The 14,184-nt window shown below is 40.8% G+C and overlaps 1 protein-coding gene across 4 annotated transcripts in view; it reads right to left on the reverse strand.

Moving 5' to 3' along the window:
- Positions 1 to 14,184, reverse strand: part of EVI5 (ecotropic viral integration site 5) — a 108,608-nt gene that overhangs the window by 59,927 nt on the left and 34,497 nt on the right. For 3 of the 4 annotated variants that reach the window (XM_065409159.1, XM_065409158.1, XM_065409157.1), the window contains 4 exons: positions 13,679 to 13,819; positions 12,920 to 13,078; positions 9,712 to 9,858; positions 2,151 to 2,246 (listed from right to left, as the gene is read on the reverse strand). In XM_065409159.1, coding sequence (XP_065265231.1) covers positions 2,151 to 2,246; positions 9,712 to 9,858; positions 12,920 to 13,078; positions 13,679 to 13,819 — 543 coding nt within the window. The remainder of the gene's footprint in view (positions 1 to 2,150; positions 2,247 to 9,711; positions 9,859 to 12,919; positions 13,079 to 13,678; positions 13,820 to 14,184) is intronic. The other variant, XM_065409156.1, reaches the window with a different exon arrangement.

The raw sequence follows: 14,184 nt of genomic DNA on the forward strand, positions 1-14,184 counted from the left end.
ATTATGTGGACTGGCACATAGCCCATGTGAAAAAGCCCTACTCTGAAGGAGAGCTTCTACACGTGCCTCACTGATGTGACTGCAATCCTGTCACTAGAGAATGAGAATCTATCGAAGAAAATTTCTGGCCTGTAGCTTTCACGCCACACAACAGAATGCAGAATCTCCAACCTGAACAGTGACATTGAATCGCAGCACTTGCAACTTCAGCAGTGAGAGTGTTTGAGCATCGCTTTGGATGAGTTGTGCCATGCACAGGATAAACCTTATTATCGGTATTTGTCCACACTCTGTCTGACGACTGTGTTGTAAGGGAAGAACTCCTCGATACCGTGTCACTAAAGGACAGAACTCGTGGACGAGATCTAAAGGAGGCATTGATGTTGGTAATTGCGAAAAGCCACTTGCCTTTACAGAGACTCACTGCCATTGCAACAGATGGGGCTCCATTGATGTGGGGATCTGCGAATGGATTAGTAGGGCTTTGTAAATCTGATGAGAGCTTTCCTGAATTTTGGGCATTTCACTGTATTATTCATCAGGAGCAACTGGTATCTAAAAATCTCAAGTTTGAACACGTCATGAAACCTGTCTTGCACATTATGAATTTCATTCTCTCAAACGCACTTAATCAGACAATTTCAAAATCTAACTGAAGAACTGAATGAAGACGACTCCCCTGCCGATTTGCCATTTCACTGTGCAGTTTGATGGCTCTCGAGAGGTAAAGTTATTTCCTGTTTTTTCGCGCTCCTGGAACCAGTAAAATTGTTTACAGAGGAGAAGCACAGAATACATCCCGAACTTACAGATCCTGGATGAGCTCTAGACTTGGCATTTCTTGCAGACATGCTGCTGCATTTGGATAAACTAAACGTGGACTTACAAGGAAAATTCCGGTTGCTGTCTGATCTAGTGCAAGGTGTATTTGCGTTTGTGAAACAACTGCAGTTGTTTCACAGACAAATGCTTGAGGGAGAGCTGAGACACTTTCCCTCAACGTCACAACTTCAAGCCAGATCAAAAGAAGATGCAGCAGAACCCCTAAAATGGAGCACAACTAGATAAGTGAGTGTGATTAAAGATCTTAAGGACAGTTTTGAGGAAAGATTCCAAGATTTGCAGCAGAAAAGACCTCAAATCAGATTTCTGATTGACCCTTTTAGTGCTGAAGCCCCCTTTAGTCACTGATGAAGCAACATGCCAGATGGAAATAGAACTTTTGGAAGATGACAGATTGAAAACTGTTCAGAAGACAGAGGAGACCCTTACTTTCTGGAAATCTGTACCAAAAAGGATCAATACCCCAACATCAGAGATGCAACCCTAAAAATTATCTCTAGGTTTGCCTCGACCAGGCTTCGTGAATCTGTTTTCACAACACTCCAACATGTGAAATACAAGCCTCAATCCATTCTGACAGACATCCACTTAAGAGAACTGCTGCATGTGAGCACAAATGAACACAAACCAAACTTCAAGGGAATTGTTGAAAGCAAAGATTTCCAGAAATCCCACTAAGCAAAAGGTTAAGTTATTATTGTTAATTATACATTATAAATATACATCAACTTATATAATGAGAGAGAGAGAGCGAGAATATACACACAGACACCATATTACTGTGGCTCTTTGGCAATGCACATTGGTAAATTCTGGTTCCTTCTCAGGCTCAGGTTGGCCACCCCTGACTTAGACAACTGAAATGTGGGTTTAGGACAATGCCTACACTTCTGGCCCTGGCAGTAGAATTGGGCCAAACAAGAAAGGTGATTTAAAAAAAGTTTTAGTTTGATTCCAATCTAAAAGGAGGTTTTCAATCTTTGAAATATTCAGTGGTACTTCATATTTACATTACATTGACAAAGTCAGCAAAGGCAAACAGACAAGTTAGAAGCCAAGAGGAAAAGCATGGCTCTCTGTCACTTGCATGGAAGCAATAATTAACATCCCAGAAGTCTATTTGACAGAATGCAAGGTCTTTATTTCTAAAAGGAAATATTCAACAGTACAGCATTACCCAACATTAGAGAAGCACGGCCTTGTGCTTAGGTGAGAAGGAAAAGGGAGCAAATAAAAGGGATAATGCTAAATAAGGATGGGGCCAGTACTATGTTACACATTTAGCATTTACAAGTGTTATTTGTTACCTGGATTTCTAGTTCAGCAATATGCTGCTGGAGTTCTGCCACAGCTGCTATGCTGTCTGCTTCACGGAGTCTTACTGCCATCACTTCTTCCTTGTTCTGAAAAGAGTTGAATAGGGCTAAGCTGTAAAATCAAGAGATAACTTTCTCTGATGTTTTTGGTTTGTGAGGGGGAGGCTCCCTGAGCCCAGGCTCCAGCCTAAGCCTGAACACCTACATAGCAATTTTACAATCCTGCAGCCTGAGCCCAAGTCAGCGGACACAGGCCAGCCATGGGTGTTCAGTTGTAGTGTAGATATACCCTAATTTATTCCTAGCAGATGAAACTTGAGATGTAGCTCTTCCTCCCTGTCCCCCTTCCTTCTCTACTCTTTTGTTCTTTGTCTTCCCTTTATTTGGGGGATGGGGGAAGAGAGAGAGGAAGAAATAAATAAGTTATTTAAGATTTTAATACCCAGGAAAAGGACTAGATTAAGAGTACAAGTGAAGTTTTCTCTTCATCCACAGAAGTGATATAGCATGGACCATAACACTGCAAACCAGTGTACCTCAACAGTTGGCATGTAAAGCACACCCCTAGCTGTCAAAGGCTTAGTCTCCATAGTAATTCAAACATTGACCTCCCAGTGCTAACAAGGTATCCATCACAAGAGTCCATGCCCTCTCACCTGACTCATTTCACATAAGGCAACTGGTAATGTTACAACCAAGCTGGATATCTGTAACAGTGACAAACCAGTAGAACTAAAGTCCTTTTAATCAAGCACCTGAGCCATGTATCCCAGCCATGTTTTACGTGTATGCCATTCTACAATACAGCTGTTTGATATTCCAGTTAATAAGAAAAATTGAAGTTTAAATAATCTTTTAGTTAAATATTGTGGGGAATGGAAATTTGGAGATTGTCCCACTTCCATTAGAGTTTGATGCTTGTTTTTTTCCAGCTATTTGAAATCTGATAACTGTGCTCTAGTTCTATTTTAGTTATTGGGCCTTTCTGATGTAAAGGTAGTGTCAAAATCAGACCCATTTAGATTTTGAACTGTACTTTTTTTATTCCGGAACAGTCATTACAGTAATTTTCAAACTGGCCTTTTATTTGGATCTTGTAAACAAAGAACATCAGTTGTTTCCCATCACTGCATTATTAGAGCATGTTGTGGACTCGATTTTTCCTTTTGTTACTTGACTATCACTTCTATAGCCATCAATTCAATTAATTTCAGTTTTACCGTAGTTACTAGAAGATTGCTTTTTTTTAGTCTTTGTACTCCCTCTTATTTTTTATATTGTAAAGTGTTTTTTCTAAATTCTGACTTTCATAATAACTGTGGATCTGTTCTACTGCATTAGTTACCTATATTTTTCAGAGTGATAAAAACCGTAGCATCAAACCAACCTAATGCTACGGACCAGACCTCATATCTAATTCAGACTGAGGGCCGAATTCCACCCATGCAGGGCTGCTGGGTTACTTTACCTTAAAGCAGAGTTTAGCCCTAACAGTACTAGTAACTGGATTCCTTTTAATCTGACTGTGCTGATTACTAACAATTCAAGCTGACTCATCATAAGGCCCTTGAATTGTTGATCAGATACAAGAGGAACACACTGACACTTCAAATTCTTGATAAAGTTTGAAGTGTTCATGGCAAGTCGATGTATCTGAGGTTCAGTTCATAACTATCTGCTTTCAGTTAAGGTGAGACATATGATCAACTTATTCAAAATGAGACTAAGACACTGATCATATATAGCAGGTGATTTTACAGTTTCATGACAAATAGAGGAATGAACAATGGACCAGCTAACTTCTCAGAACCAGAAGATGCAGCATCTTCCACTTCAGCAGTGGGAAGTGTGCCAATAAAAAGCCCTAGCTCCTTTCATTGAGCAGCCTCTTAGTCAGAAGCTGCATTCTTGGAGAAATTCAAGGAATTAACTGCAAAGCAATATCATCCAACAAGGAAATAACACTACAAAGGGGCTATTTCCCCCCTGCCAGGAGACTGGCCATTAGGCCAGGAGTCTAAGATTTGGGGGAGGGGGGGGGGGAAGAAGAGGGGTGTCAAGGTTTTTCAAGAAAAATTATCCTGACTGCATGACTTTGTATATACTTGAAAGTCTTTACATTTGCTCAGATATACAATTCTCTTAATTAGTCCTAATATTACACGTTTCTGATGCAATAAGTTTTAGATGAGAGGATACGATCCCAGACAGGTGTACACAGTTTAAGAATTTATATCCAGGAGCATTCAACTTTGTGAATTACATGGAAGGGAGGTCTAATTAGGTAGCTCTTAAAACACTGGATGGAGGAACATGAAGGAAGAGATCAACCCTATAAGGTTTGGACTATTAGTGAATGGTTGCCCACTGGACTATTTGACACTACATTTCTGAACATCCATAGTATGTTAAATTTTCTAGCTTTCAAGAGGGTTGGGCTGATGTCGCCCAAATATGAAAATCATTTAGGTAGGACTCCAACCAATTTCAAAGCATCTATTGTCAAATTAACTTACATTTGGGGAATGAAGATCTATGTCACCATTTCAGGTAAGAGAATTAACAGAATCCTTGAGAACTTCATGTAGCTTCTATTGTTCTTTCCCCCCGGCACTGGGGCCCCCACATGTCCTCAAAAAAAACCCTTAGTTTTCAGTGATGGCCATAGCAATGTTAATCATACCTATCATTCCCAAACACTACAACAGTTCTTATACCTTCTAGTTCCTTACATTGACATATTTTCTTTGGTTCAAAGCATTTCTGCTTGAACCATGTCTATCAGGCCCCATCTATACTTTTAGTTGATGTAAAATGAAAATATTTAAAGCTATAGAAACTAGTGGCCCTGAAACAACAATGGAAAACCTCCCATTTTATTCCAAAGAGGTTGTATTGATGACAGTTGTGCTAGTAAGGAAACTCCCAGATTTAGTTTGTATACAGACATGGGGTTTTTCTGGTTACCCATGCAGATATTATAATTTTAAGATCTCTTTACTTGGCTGAAAGAAAAAAAAGTCACCATACATGCCTGTCCCTAGGGAAATTAAAGAACAGTTTATGTACATGGGAGACCCATTCAGTTCTCACCTGGAAGAATGAAGATTGAGGCTTTGAGGATGTATTAGGTTGTTACTGGAGGGGAAAATGGGTGGGAGAGGCAAATCTGAGATCTCTCCACAAAAGGTAATGCTAATATGAAAAAATATATTGCTTGGGGGGGACTTGCAAAAGTTTCACCTTCTCTGTGTGCATTAATTTTTACAAGTGAACAGAAAACATACCAGAAAATGTAATAAGCAAAGTGCTATTATAAACCTGGTTCTAAGAGGTTTTCGACTACAAAATGCTGCTTTAAATAAGTGCTTGTATTCTGGTAGCAACCACCCAGGCTTTAGCTTGCTGTCTAAAACAAACATACACTGTGTGAAGAATAGGGATACAATCAAGATTATATAAACAGCACACAATGCACATTTTAAAAGATAACTACACTCAACTTCCCTTCAACCTATGCATTATTAGTTGACTCATTTTTTGTAAGTATCATGGAAACAGTGGGTCTTGGAGGAATACAAGAAGGCAATATTTGCCCTTAAAGATCAGTTCAGGAAGGGCATTCCAAGCATAAGGCTGTGTGAAAAAAGCAAGAAGAGTTGGAGGTGCAAACATAGGGGCACTCAAGGAGGGCATTGTTGGCAGAGCAGGAGACAAGAGGGACAGAATTGTGAATGGTCTTAAGGACTGTACTAGAAGCTTAACTAAATGCTGTGGAAGAGGGGGAGCAAATGGAGGCACTCAAGAAGGTGTGCGAGATGCGTTTAGAATAAAAGACAGGGAAGATCTTAGCAGCTGTGTTGTGAATAGCCTGGGGATGGATGATGTGGTTGCCAGGGAGGTCACAGAAGTCACTGTAGTAAGATCGGAGATGAAGAACTGAACAAGAGGTTTACCTGTATCAACTAAGAGGGGAGGCACACTCAAAAGTGTTATAGAAAAATCTGGATATGTGGGACTAGGCAGAAGGAGTCAAATATAAACATCTAGGTTTATGGGCAGTAGGAAAGATGATGGTATTGTCAACAGTAACAAAAAGGATAAGGGGGAGAGGTTTGGAAAGTAAAGATACGGAGTTCAGTTTTGCCCATGTTGTGTTTAAATTGTAGTGACACATCCAAGATAACGTCAGAAAGACAGGCTGAGATGTGGGCTAGGTTGGAAGGAGCTGATTAAGAGAGGTTTGAGAGTTATCTTTTCCAATCAGCATACACATGGTAGCTGAAGTCATGCAAGAAGCCAAAAAAGATGTAAAAGGAGAAGTTGGGCAAGGGAAGAGCCTGTGTGACTGCTCGCAAAATAGGAGGATTCACTGAGATACAATGAAAGAATGATCAGAGGGTAGAAGAGCCAGGAGAGGACACAAATACCCAAGGAAGGACAAAATGTCAATAAAGAGCAAGTAACCAGTTTTATAAGCAAGTGAAGGAGGATCAGGTAGAGAGCCAGAAATTCTGGCCATGAAAGGAGTCATTAGAGATCCTGGTGAGATTAATTTCAGTGGAATGGAGGGGCCAAGTGGAGCTAGAAAAGGGGAACTGTAAGCAACAGTGGCAAATAGTGCCTTTGAGTTTAGAGATTAAAGGAAGGGAGAGGAAGTAGTTGGAAAGGCTGGTGGAATAAAGGGACTGCTTCTTGAGGATGGAGAGACCACAGCATGCTTTTATTAAGGGGAAGAAGCAAGAGGCAAATCAGGGAGGAGTGGGTGTGGGGACAACAGGAGGACAGCAGGCACGACAGATTATATCAGTGATAGGATAAAGGAGGAAAGGATTTTGGGAAAGGGGAAAGAGGAGGGAAAATTAAATTAACTTGCTTAAGTAGGACTCTCCTAAATCACAATGATCTATTAATACAAATTGCAAATAAAAAAAACAAAAACAAAAAAACCCACACATTATATGAATGCTACTATGCAGGATTCTGTACAAACAATCAGCTATGGGGCCAGTTCCAAGCTTACATTCAAGGTCACGGTTCAAATAATGCGCCAGAATACGAAATAGAATCAATTTATTTGCACCAAACTGAGATTAACTTCATATTAACATTATCTTGACAGATCTCAGACCATCACAAATGTGCATTTGTGAAGCATGTTGTGATGTAAGCCTCATACACCTCTCAGGGACTAATGATTATGAACCAAAATTCAGGGTCTAGCCAGGATCATAGTCAGTGTTTCCACCTCATTCACTGGCCACAAGAATTATACTTGACAAACACATAGTCCCTGCTTGCATTGAGCATCCACTAGCCGCTTGTCTCAACCCATTTTAGAGCAAGGTTTTCCATGCCAATTATCCAGATGAGGATGGATACAAACTTAATCCAGATTCTGGATTAGAGGATACTCAAAGTGCTCTTTTACTTTATGAAAAGGATGAGGATACCCCACTTCTTTGCAATATTTAATAAAGATTTGATGTGATTAGTAGTATCAAACCCTATGAAACAAGAATTTACAAGTGGGGAAATGTCATTACTTATACACTAAGAAATGCCACCAATATATAAAACAGTTGTGAACATCTAGTAAGGAAATCAACATATGGAAAGCAATAACTGATTCAGCATTAGAAACCAACTCTTATGTAGAATGAAGTGCTGATTCTAGTCAGAATGAGATCTTGCATTTAATATTCAGTGGGCAGATCCCTAAAAAACAACTTTCATTGGCTTGTCAAATTCCAATACCCAATTACCTGTACACTTAATTTTAGGTCGCATCAGAAACAAAGGAGGCTAGCAACAGTACAATGTAAACAGCAGGAAAAATGAAAATCCTTTCTAAAGAGATGTTGAATGTCCTAGGGGAGAAGGACTACAGTATATCTAAGAAATGGTAAGCACCTTAAATTAAAATCAAATGAAACTAAATAAAAAAAACCCTTCACTAGCAAAATGAAGTTAATTAGGAGACAGAGGTGCTGAATACACACTACACTTCATAGTTTAGGGTGATTAAAGTTAGGTCAGCATAGTTTAATTGACTAGATTTCTGTACACTAAACTGTATTACCCTGAAGAGAACACTTTGAAACATGCACAAATTTCAGTGTTTACAGGTTTGTGTGATATTGTAAGAAAACTATACATATTAATAAGGATGTAATTTCATCACTGGGATCTAGTGACAGTGATAAAACCACTCAAGCTTCACTCTTGGTTTATGCTGTCATCAGAACCCTTTGATGGAATTACAGCCTTACATACACTTGGGTGCATGTTATTTCTTATTATATGCATACATTTTGAATAAGTGAGTGTCATTTGAGAAATTTTTTCTTGAAATATTTTTTCAACTTTGCCCTGTATGAATGAATCTGGAAACATCTGGAACTCAAGGGTAAATATAACCCATTTACTTTTGCTAAGGCAAAACTCATATGTTCATGGACAAATTTGGAAGCTGATGCAGTATATGAACACAACAGTGTACAGCTGAAGGTTTAAGATGTTAGTTTGATTATTGATGTGCTGCTCATGCTAGTCTTTTGGGTTATACTAAAAACGGGCACACACAGGATTTTAACTATATTGAATATTTTAAATTTACTTTACTAAAGGAATCCTACCACCCATGTGTACTGAAAATTAATTCAAGACACGCTTTTAACTTCTGTTTTCAGCTTCTGACATGTAAAAACATTTTACACACTTGAGCTGGAACAACTTTTGGTTTAAATAGTCTCACTTTTAGGTGAGGGGCAATTATAACTTTGAAGTATGGTTTTACAAGGAAGTTACTAAAAGAGCCTCACAAGACTCCATGTTTATGGTGTCTGACTGCCATACCAAATTTGCACAATTCAGAAAGAAAACAGATTTTTTAAAACTAAAAAGTGCAAACTGAACTTGGGATTTCAAAAAGTCAAGCCAGATTCTTTCATTCTTGTGCATTGACCACAATGAAGAGGTCTGTTCTACCCAGCCTTCTTGGAAGCAGATTGACCAATTGTAGACACTACAGAAAGACAGGCTGCCACTGGACAGTGGGTACTGTCACACATACCCTACCCTGGGGACATGTCCCCTTCCACCCTAATTCTACCTTTGTGACCCTTCACACAGCTATATTGATTCTGCTAACCAGAATTAAGGTACTACAAACTTTTGTCATGAATGCAATCAGATATGTCTGAGTAAACCATGTTCAGAGTCTGCTGTGCAAGTCTGTGCCTTTTATACATCACTCACACTCACTCATGCCCGTCACCCCAATCGGGTACATAGTCACTTACTTTAAAGTGCAGTTCTTATCAGAAAAGTTAACCTTCACAGGACCACAAATTAGAGAAGGTTGTCAACCCTCCTTTTGGTGGGTGGTAAATCCAAGATGTTACTAATTCACTAGAAGATGTAAAGGTTAGCTTTTGTGAGCTTTGTCATCTATAGAATGTTGAAAATATGGATCTGATTGTAGCAAGACAGACAGAAGAATGTGAATATATACTGTGTACATGGATTGTGTGCTCACGATGCTGGTTACCTTGCACTCAGTCTCTGCTTGTTTACGTTTTGCTTCACTCAGCTGAGCAAGAAGCCCTTTGTTCTGCGCAGAAAGATATTGCGCCTTTCCTTGTAGATTGGTGACCTCTTGCTCCGCCCTCCGTAAATGGTTACTGTTGATGTGGTTCTGCATTTATAAAAAAAGTGTGTCAGAAGAGGTCTTATCACACCTACCTAACTAGACAAGGAAAGCACTAACATTTCTCCCAGTAGACTTTTTATAAACAGGATTTACAAGTTGGTTTTATTTACAAATTCAGTAAATCAAAAGGTTGTTTTATTGAGCAAAAAGCATTCCAAGTTTTGTTGCAATTAAAAATTGCTCATCTTAATGTTTATTTTGAATGAAAATGATGCAGCTACATCTGGACAGAGTATACTCAGGTACCGGGCAGTCTAGTGCAACATTTCTCAAATGCAGCCACCAGGAGGTTTTCATGTGGCCACAACAGCCTCCTGGGCAGTGATTGGGAGGGGGGTGGGGGGGCACGGAGAAAAGAGCATCAGTCCCTCCCACTCTTTCCTTGTTGCTCCTGGATGCGCAGCACCCTGCACCGCCTCTGGGGAGTGGTGGGGCACAATGCTGCAGGAGCAAGGTGAGTTCTTGACCCAACCTTGGGGGGAGAGGGTTTCGGCGTCAGGCTCCAGCAGCAGGACTTCAGGAGCCTGGCCGTACAGCCCTGGGCTGAGAGCGCAGGGCAGTGCGTACTGACCCCACCCCACCCCTGCCAGCTCTGGCCACATGGCCCTGGCCTCCAGCTGAGGGACTTCACCTCCAGACTCTGGTTCCAGCTGTGTGGCAGCAGGCATTGGCCCCCAGCTCCAGTCCCAAGCTCCAGCTGCGCAGTGGCAGGTGCCAACCTGCAACTCCAGCCGCACGGCTCCAGCCCCTGGCGCTGACCCCCTGCCCCAGCTGCACAGCAGCAGGCGCCAACCCGTAGCTCTGTTCCCGAGCTCCGGCCATGCAGTAGCGGAAGCTGGCCCCGGGTGCCGACCCTGGTCCTGGCTGTGCAGCAGCGAGTGCTGGCTCCAGTCACGCAGCAGCGGGTGCTGGCTCCTGGTTCCAGCCACGCAGTCCTGGGCTCTGGCACCCAGCTCTGGCCGTGCGGTGGCAGGCACTGGTTGCCAGGCACTGACCTACAGCTCGGGCTACGTGGCAGTGGGCTCCAATCCCTGGCTCCGGCCATGCAGTTCTTGTCCCCAGCTCCGGGCTCTGGCCATAGGCACTGATCCCCAGCCCTGGCTGCATGGCAGCAGACACCAGGCCATGGCTCCGGCCACGTGACAGTTGGAATTACCCATCCCCATCACCCCCGCTGCCTCCCATAGCCTCATCCATTCCCTCCCGCCCCCACAGGCTCCTCGGCCCCGCATCCATCCCATCATCGCTTCTGGCCCCTGCCGCCTGCCCCAGCAGCCCCCACATCCAGAGCTTAATGGGTCCTGGGGCTTGCTGAGAAAAGTGATATTAACAAACATGCAAGTATCACTTTTCACAGCAGACTTACTAGCTAACTGTGAAAAATGATACTTGCATGTTTGTTAAAAATCACGTCACTTTTCATAGCCTCCCACGTAGCTACTAAGTGTGCTGTGATATTAACAAATATACAAATATCACTCCCGAAGGGGGAAGCAGCATTATTTTTATGATTGAGTCTACCAAAAAACCCTACAAATATAAATTACAATGATTTGGATGTGTACCTGTGCATATTTAATTTTTCCTAAAGTTAATTAAGTATTTTAGGAAAAAGTGTCAGTGTGGCCACCAATGAGGGTTGGTGGCCGCACTCTGAGGCCACCAAAAAATTTGTTCAGAGAACACCTGGTCTAGTGTATATAGAACATTAACTAAAGTATGTTAGACACTGAAAGGCAAAGTTATATTTTTGCATATAAACAGACTCTATATGTTTATACAAAATTATATATGAACCAAATTATTGTATGCTGTTATCTTCCATTTGAACGTCTATATAGAAGCACTCAGGAAATAACCTCACTTCAGTGTATTTGTGATTGTTAGTACATGGCATATGATAAAACAGGATAATTATGCCCCCTGCTGATGGAATTAAAAAACGGATTAACTGAAAAAGTAATTTTTACAATGCCAAGTTAGTAACCCTAATGAAAAGGTTTTATTAACTTCTCTGAGATTTTATGAAGCTTTTTACTCCATCAGTGGCATGTAACAAGTTCTAACTGCTGACTCCGGGCCAAATGCGGGGTGCATAGTCAGTTCTTTACACCACACCACCATGTGTCCCATCTCCTGCTTCCTGGGACAGCAGGGAATGGTAGTGGTAGGGCTGAGATACATTTTACATTCTGAATGCATCTGGTTTCTCCATGTGTCAGTTATGTTTGAGACTTTTTCCATGAGAGGATTCCCCAAAAGCCTATTGCAAAGCCTTCACTCCTCACCTCCTTTCAAGTAACAGAAGTTCAATACTATGCTATAGTGTCAACAGAAATTTCAGGAACAAATAAGTGTTCGGTGAAGTGCACATAATACAGGTTTTTTTGCCAAGTGATGCTCCCTTATTCCTTGGTTATAGCAGAATTTAAATAGGTAAACAAGTTACTCTTCTCTCTTCACAAACACCCCAGCCACATGGAATTTATCACAGCTAAAGGGGCAAAATGTTGGTGCAAACTCCTTCCTAAATACTGGCAGCACACAGCTGATCTGCAAGGATCCTCTGGCCAATTCAGGAGCCAGATTCATGGGTTATGAAAGAAGGTCACAGTCAGGCAAAGCCACATAGGCAACTCCCAAGGGGAAGGAAAGGAGCAGATAGTATTTTTGTCAGATAAGGGCCTGTTAAATTTAACAACTAAGTGTATTTTTAAATCATTGTTGTACTAAACTAGGACTGTAAAACAACTGAGATCCATACATATTGACCCAGCATGGTGAGTTCATTGCTTAACAGCAAGGTGGGAAGTTTAGAAAGGTGAACTTCATATATTGTAAGTCTTGAAAAGTGGAAGGGAATCAAACTGGAATCTCATTCTTAACCAGTCTAACAGCATGAAAAGCATAAAAGTGTTGTACTGTCTCATTATGCTACTGTCATTGGTAAAGGCTATCCCTCGGCATCCCTAGGTGCCAGCATTCAGTTTGGGTCACAATAATGCTTAACTCTCTGCCATCTCAGTACTAGTTTTCAATAACGTACCTGCGTTTCCATCTCCATCATTCTTTGTTTCATCTCTTTTAGATCTGCCTGACTTTCTGCTTCTCTCAATCGGACTGTCATCAATTCATCTTGCAGTTCATTCACAGTGTTCTTTCTGGATGGATCTTTCCATCTTCCAGCAGTGCGAGCTAGATGACGCTAAAATAATTTATAATGGGTTTTTATCTATATCTATGGACTCTCCTAAAATACTATTACCTCATCTGCTGAAGAATGAAGTACTTCCCAATCCACAACAATTTTGAAGAATCAAACAGAAGACTAATATAGCATTACAGTTCATCAAAAGAACTACAAACAGCCACAAGGTTACATAGTTACAAGAACTAAGAGATGGTGGCATGGGGACAGGAATTTTCAATTGGGGCAATCATGAAACTGAAAATATATTCTTAAACAAGAGAAGTTTGAGTATTTCAAACACCTGAATAGCAAGATTTTGCTAAGTTCCAACCTCTACTTGCATTCACTGAAATAGGATCTTTAAAACACTTGTTCTGGTGGGAGGTATACAAATATAAAGTGAAATTTGTGGCATGAGGTAGAAAGCCCTCATCTACAACTTGGATCAATTTTACATTTTTAAAGTAAAAAACGTATTGTGGCTCCCTCATTTAATATGCCATTTCTGTACAGCTCCAGTCACCAATCTCCTTTACCCATTTCTCAGACTTAAATATTTTTGAATAAAGCAGGACAATTGAATATGTAAGTTTATCAAGAGGTTTATATCCATACCTGCCAGTGTTCCTCCAAATCCTTGACTTGCTGTCTAAGTTCTTTTAGGCCCATCAAAGCTTCTGCTTCTCTCAACTTCACTGCAATCAGTTCTTCTTGGAGTCTGGCAACATTATTCTCATCAGGTAAAGAACTGTTCCTCTGCAGCAAAGAACACCCTCTTAAACATTTAATTGAAGAAGTGTGCATTTAGGAAGTTTTGTTCCAAGATCACCTGGAGTGATCGCTATTCCTGATGCACCTTAAGATGAAATGAAAAGCTTTAAAGCTAAATCTGAGACTGTAGACAGAATAAAGTATGGATTTAAGTTAGACAAATAAAATTTAATGCAATACTTAAAAGGCAAGTATTACTAAAATTACATACCAAGATTTCAGACCTCCTGGCCTCTAGATTTCTCATGCTGGAGTTGATGGCATCACTAAAAAGCAGGGCAGGGAGCTGGATTGCTTACACTGTCTTTGGTATTAATAATGCCAACAAAAATTCATGGAAAACAAATCTG

Source organism: Emys orbicularis, chromosome 8, assembly GCF_028017835.1.
Source record: "Emys orbicularis isolate rEmyOrb1 chromosome 8, rEmyOrb1.hap1, whole genome shotgun sequence".
Lineage (NCBI taxonomy): Eukaryota > Metazoa > Chordata > Testudines > Emydidae > Emys > Emys orbicularis.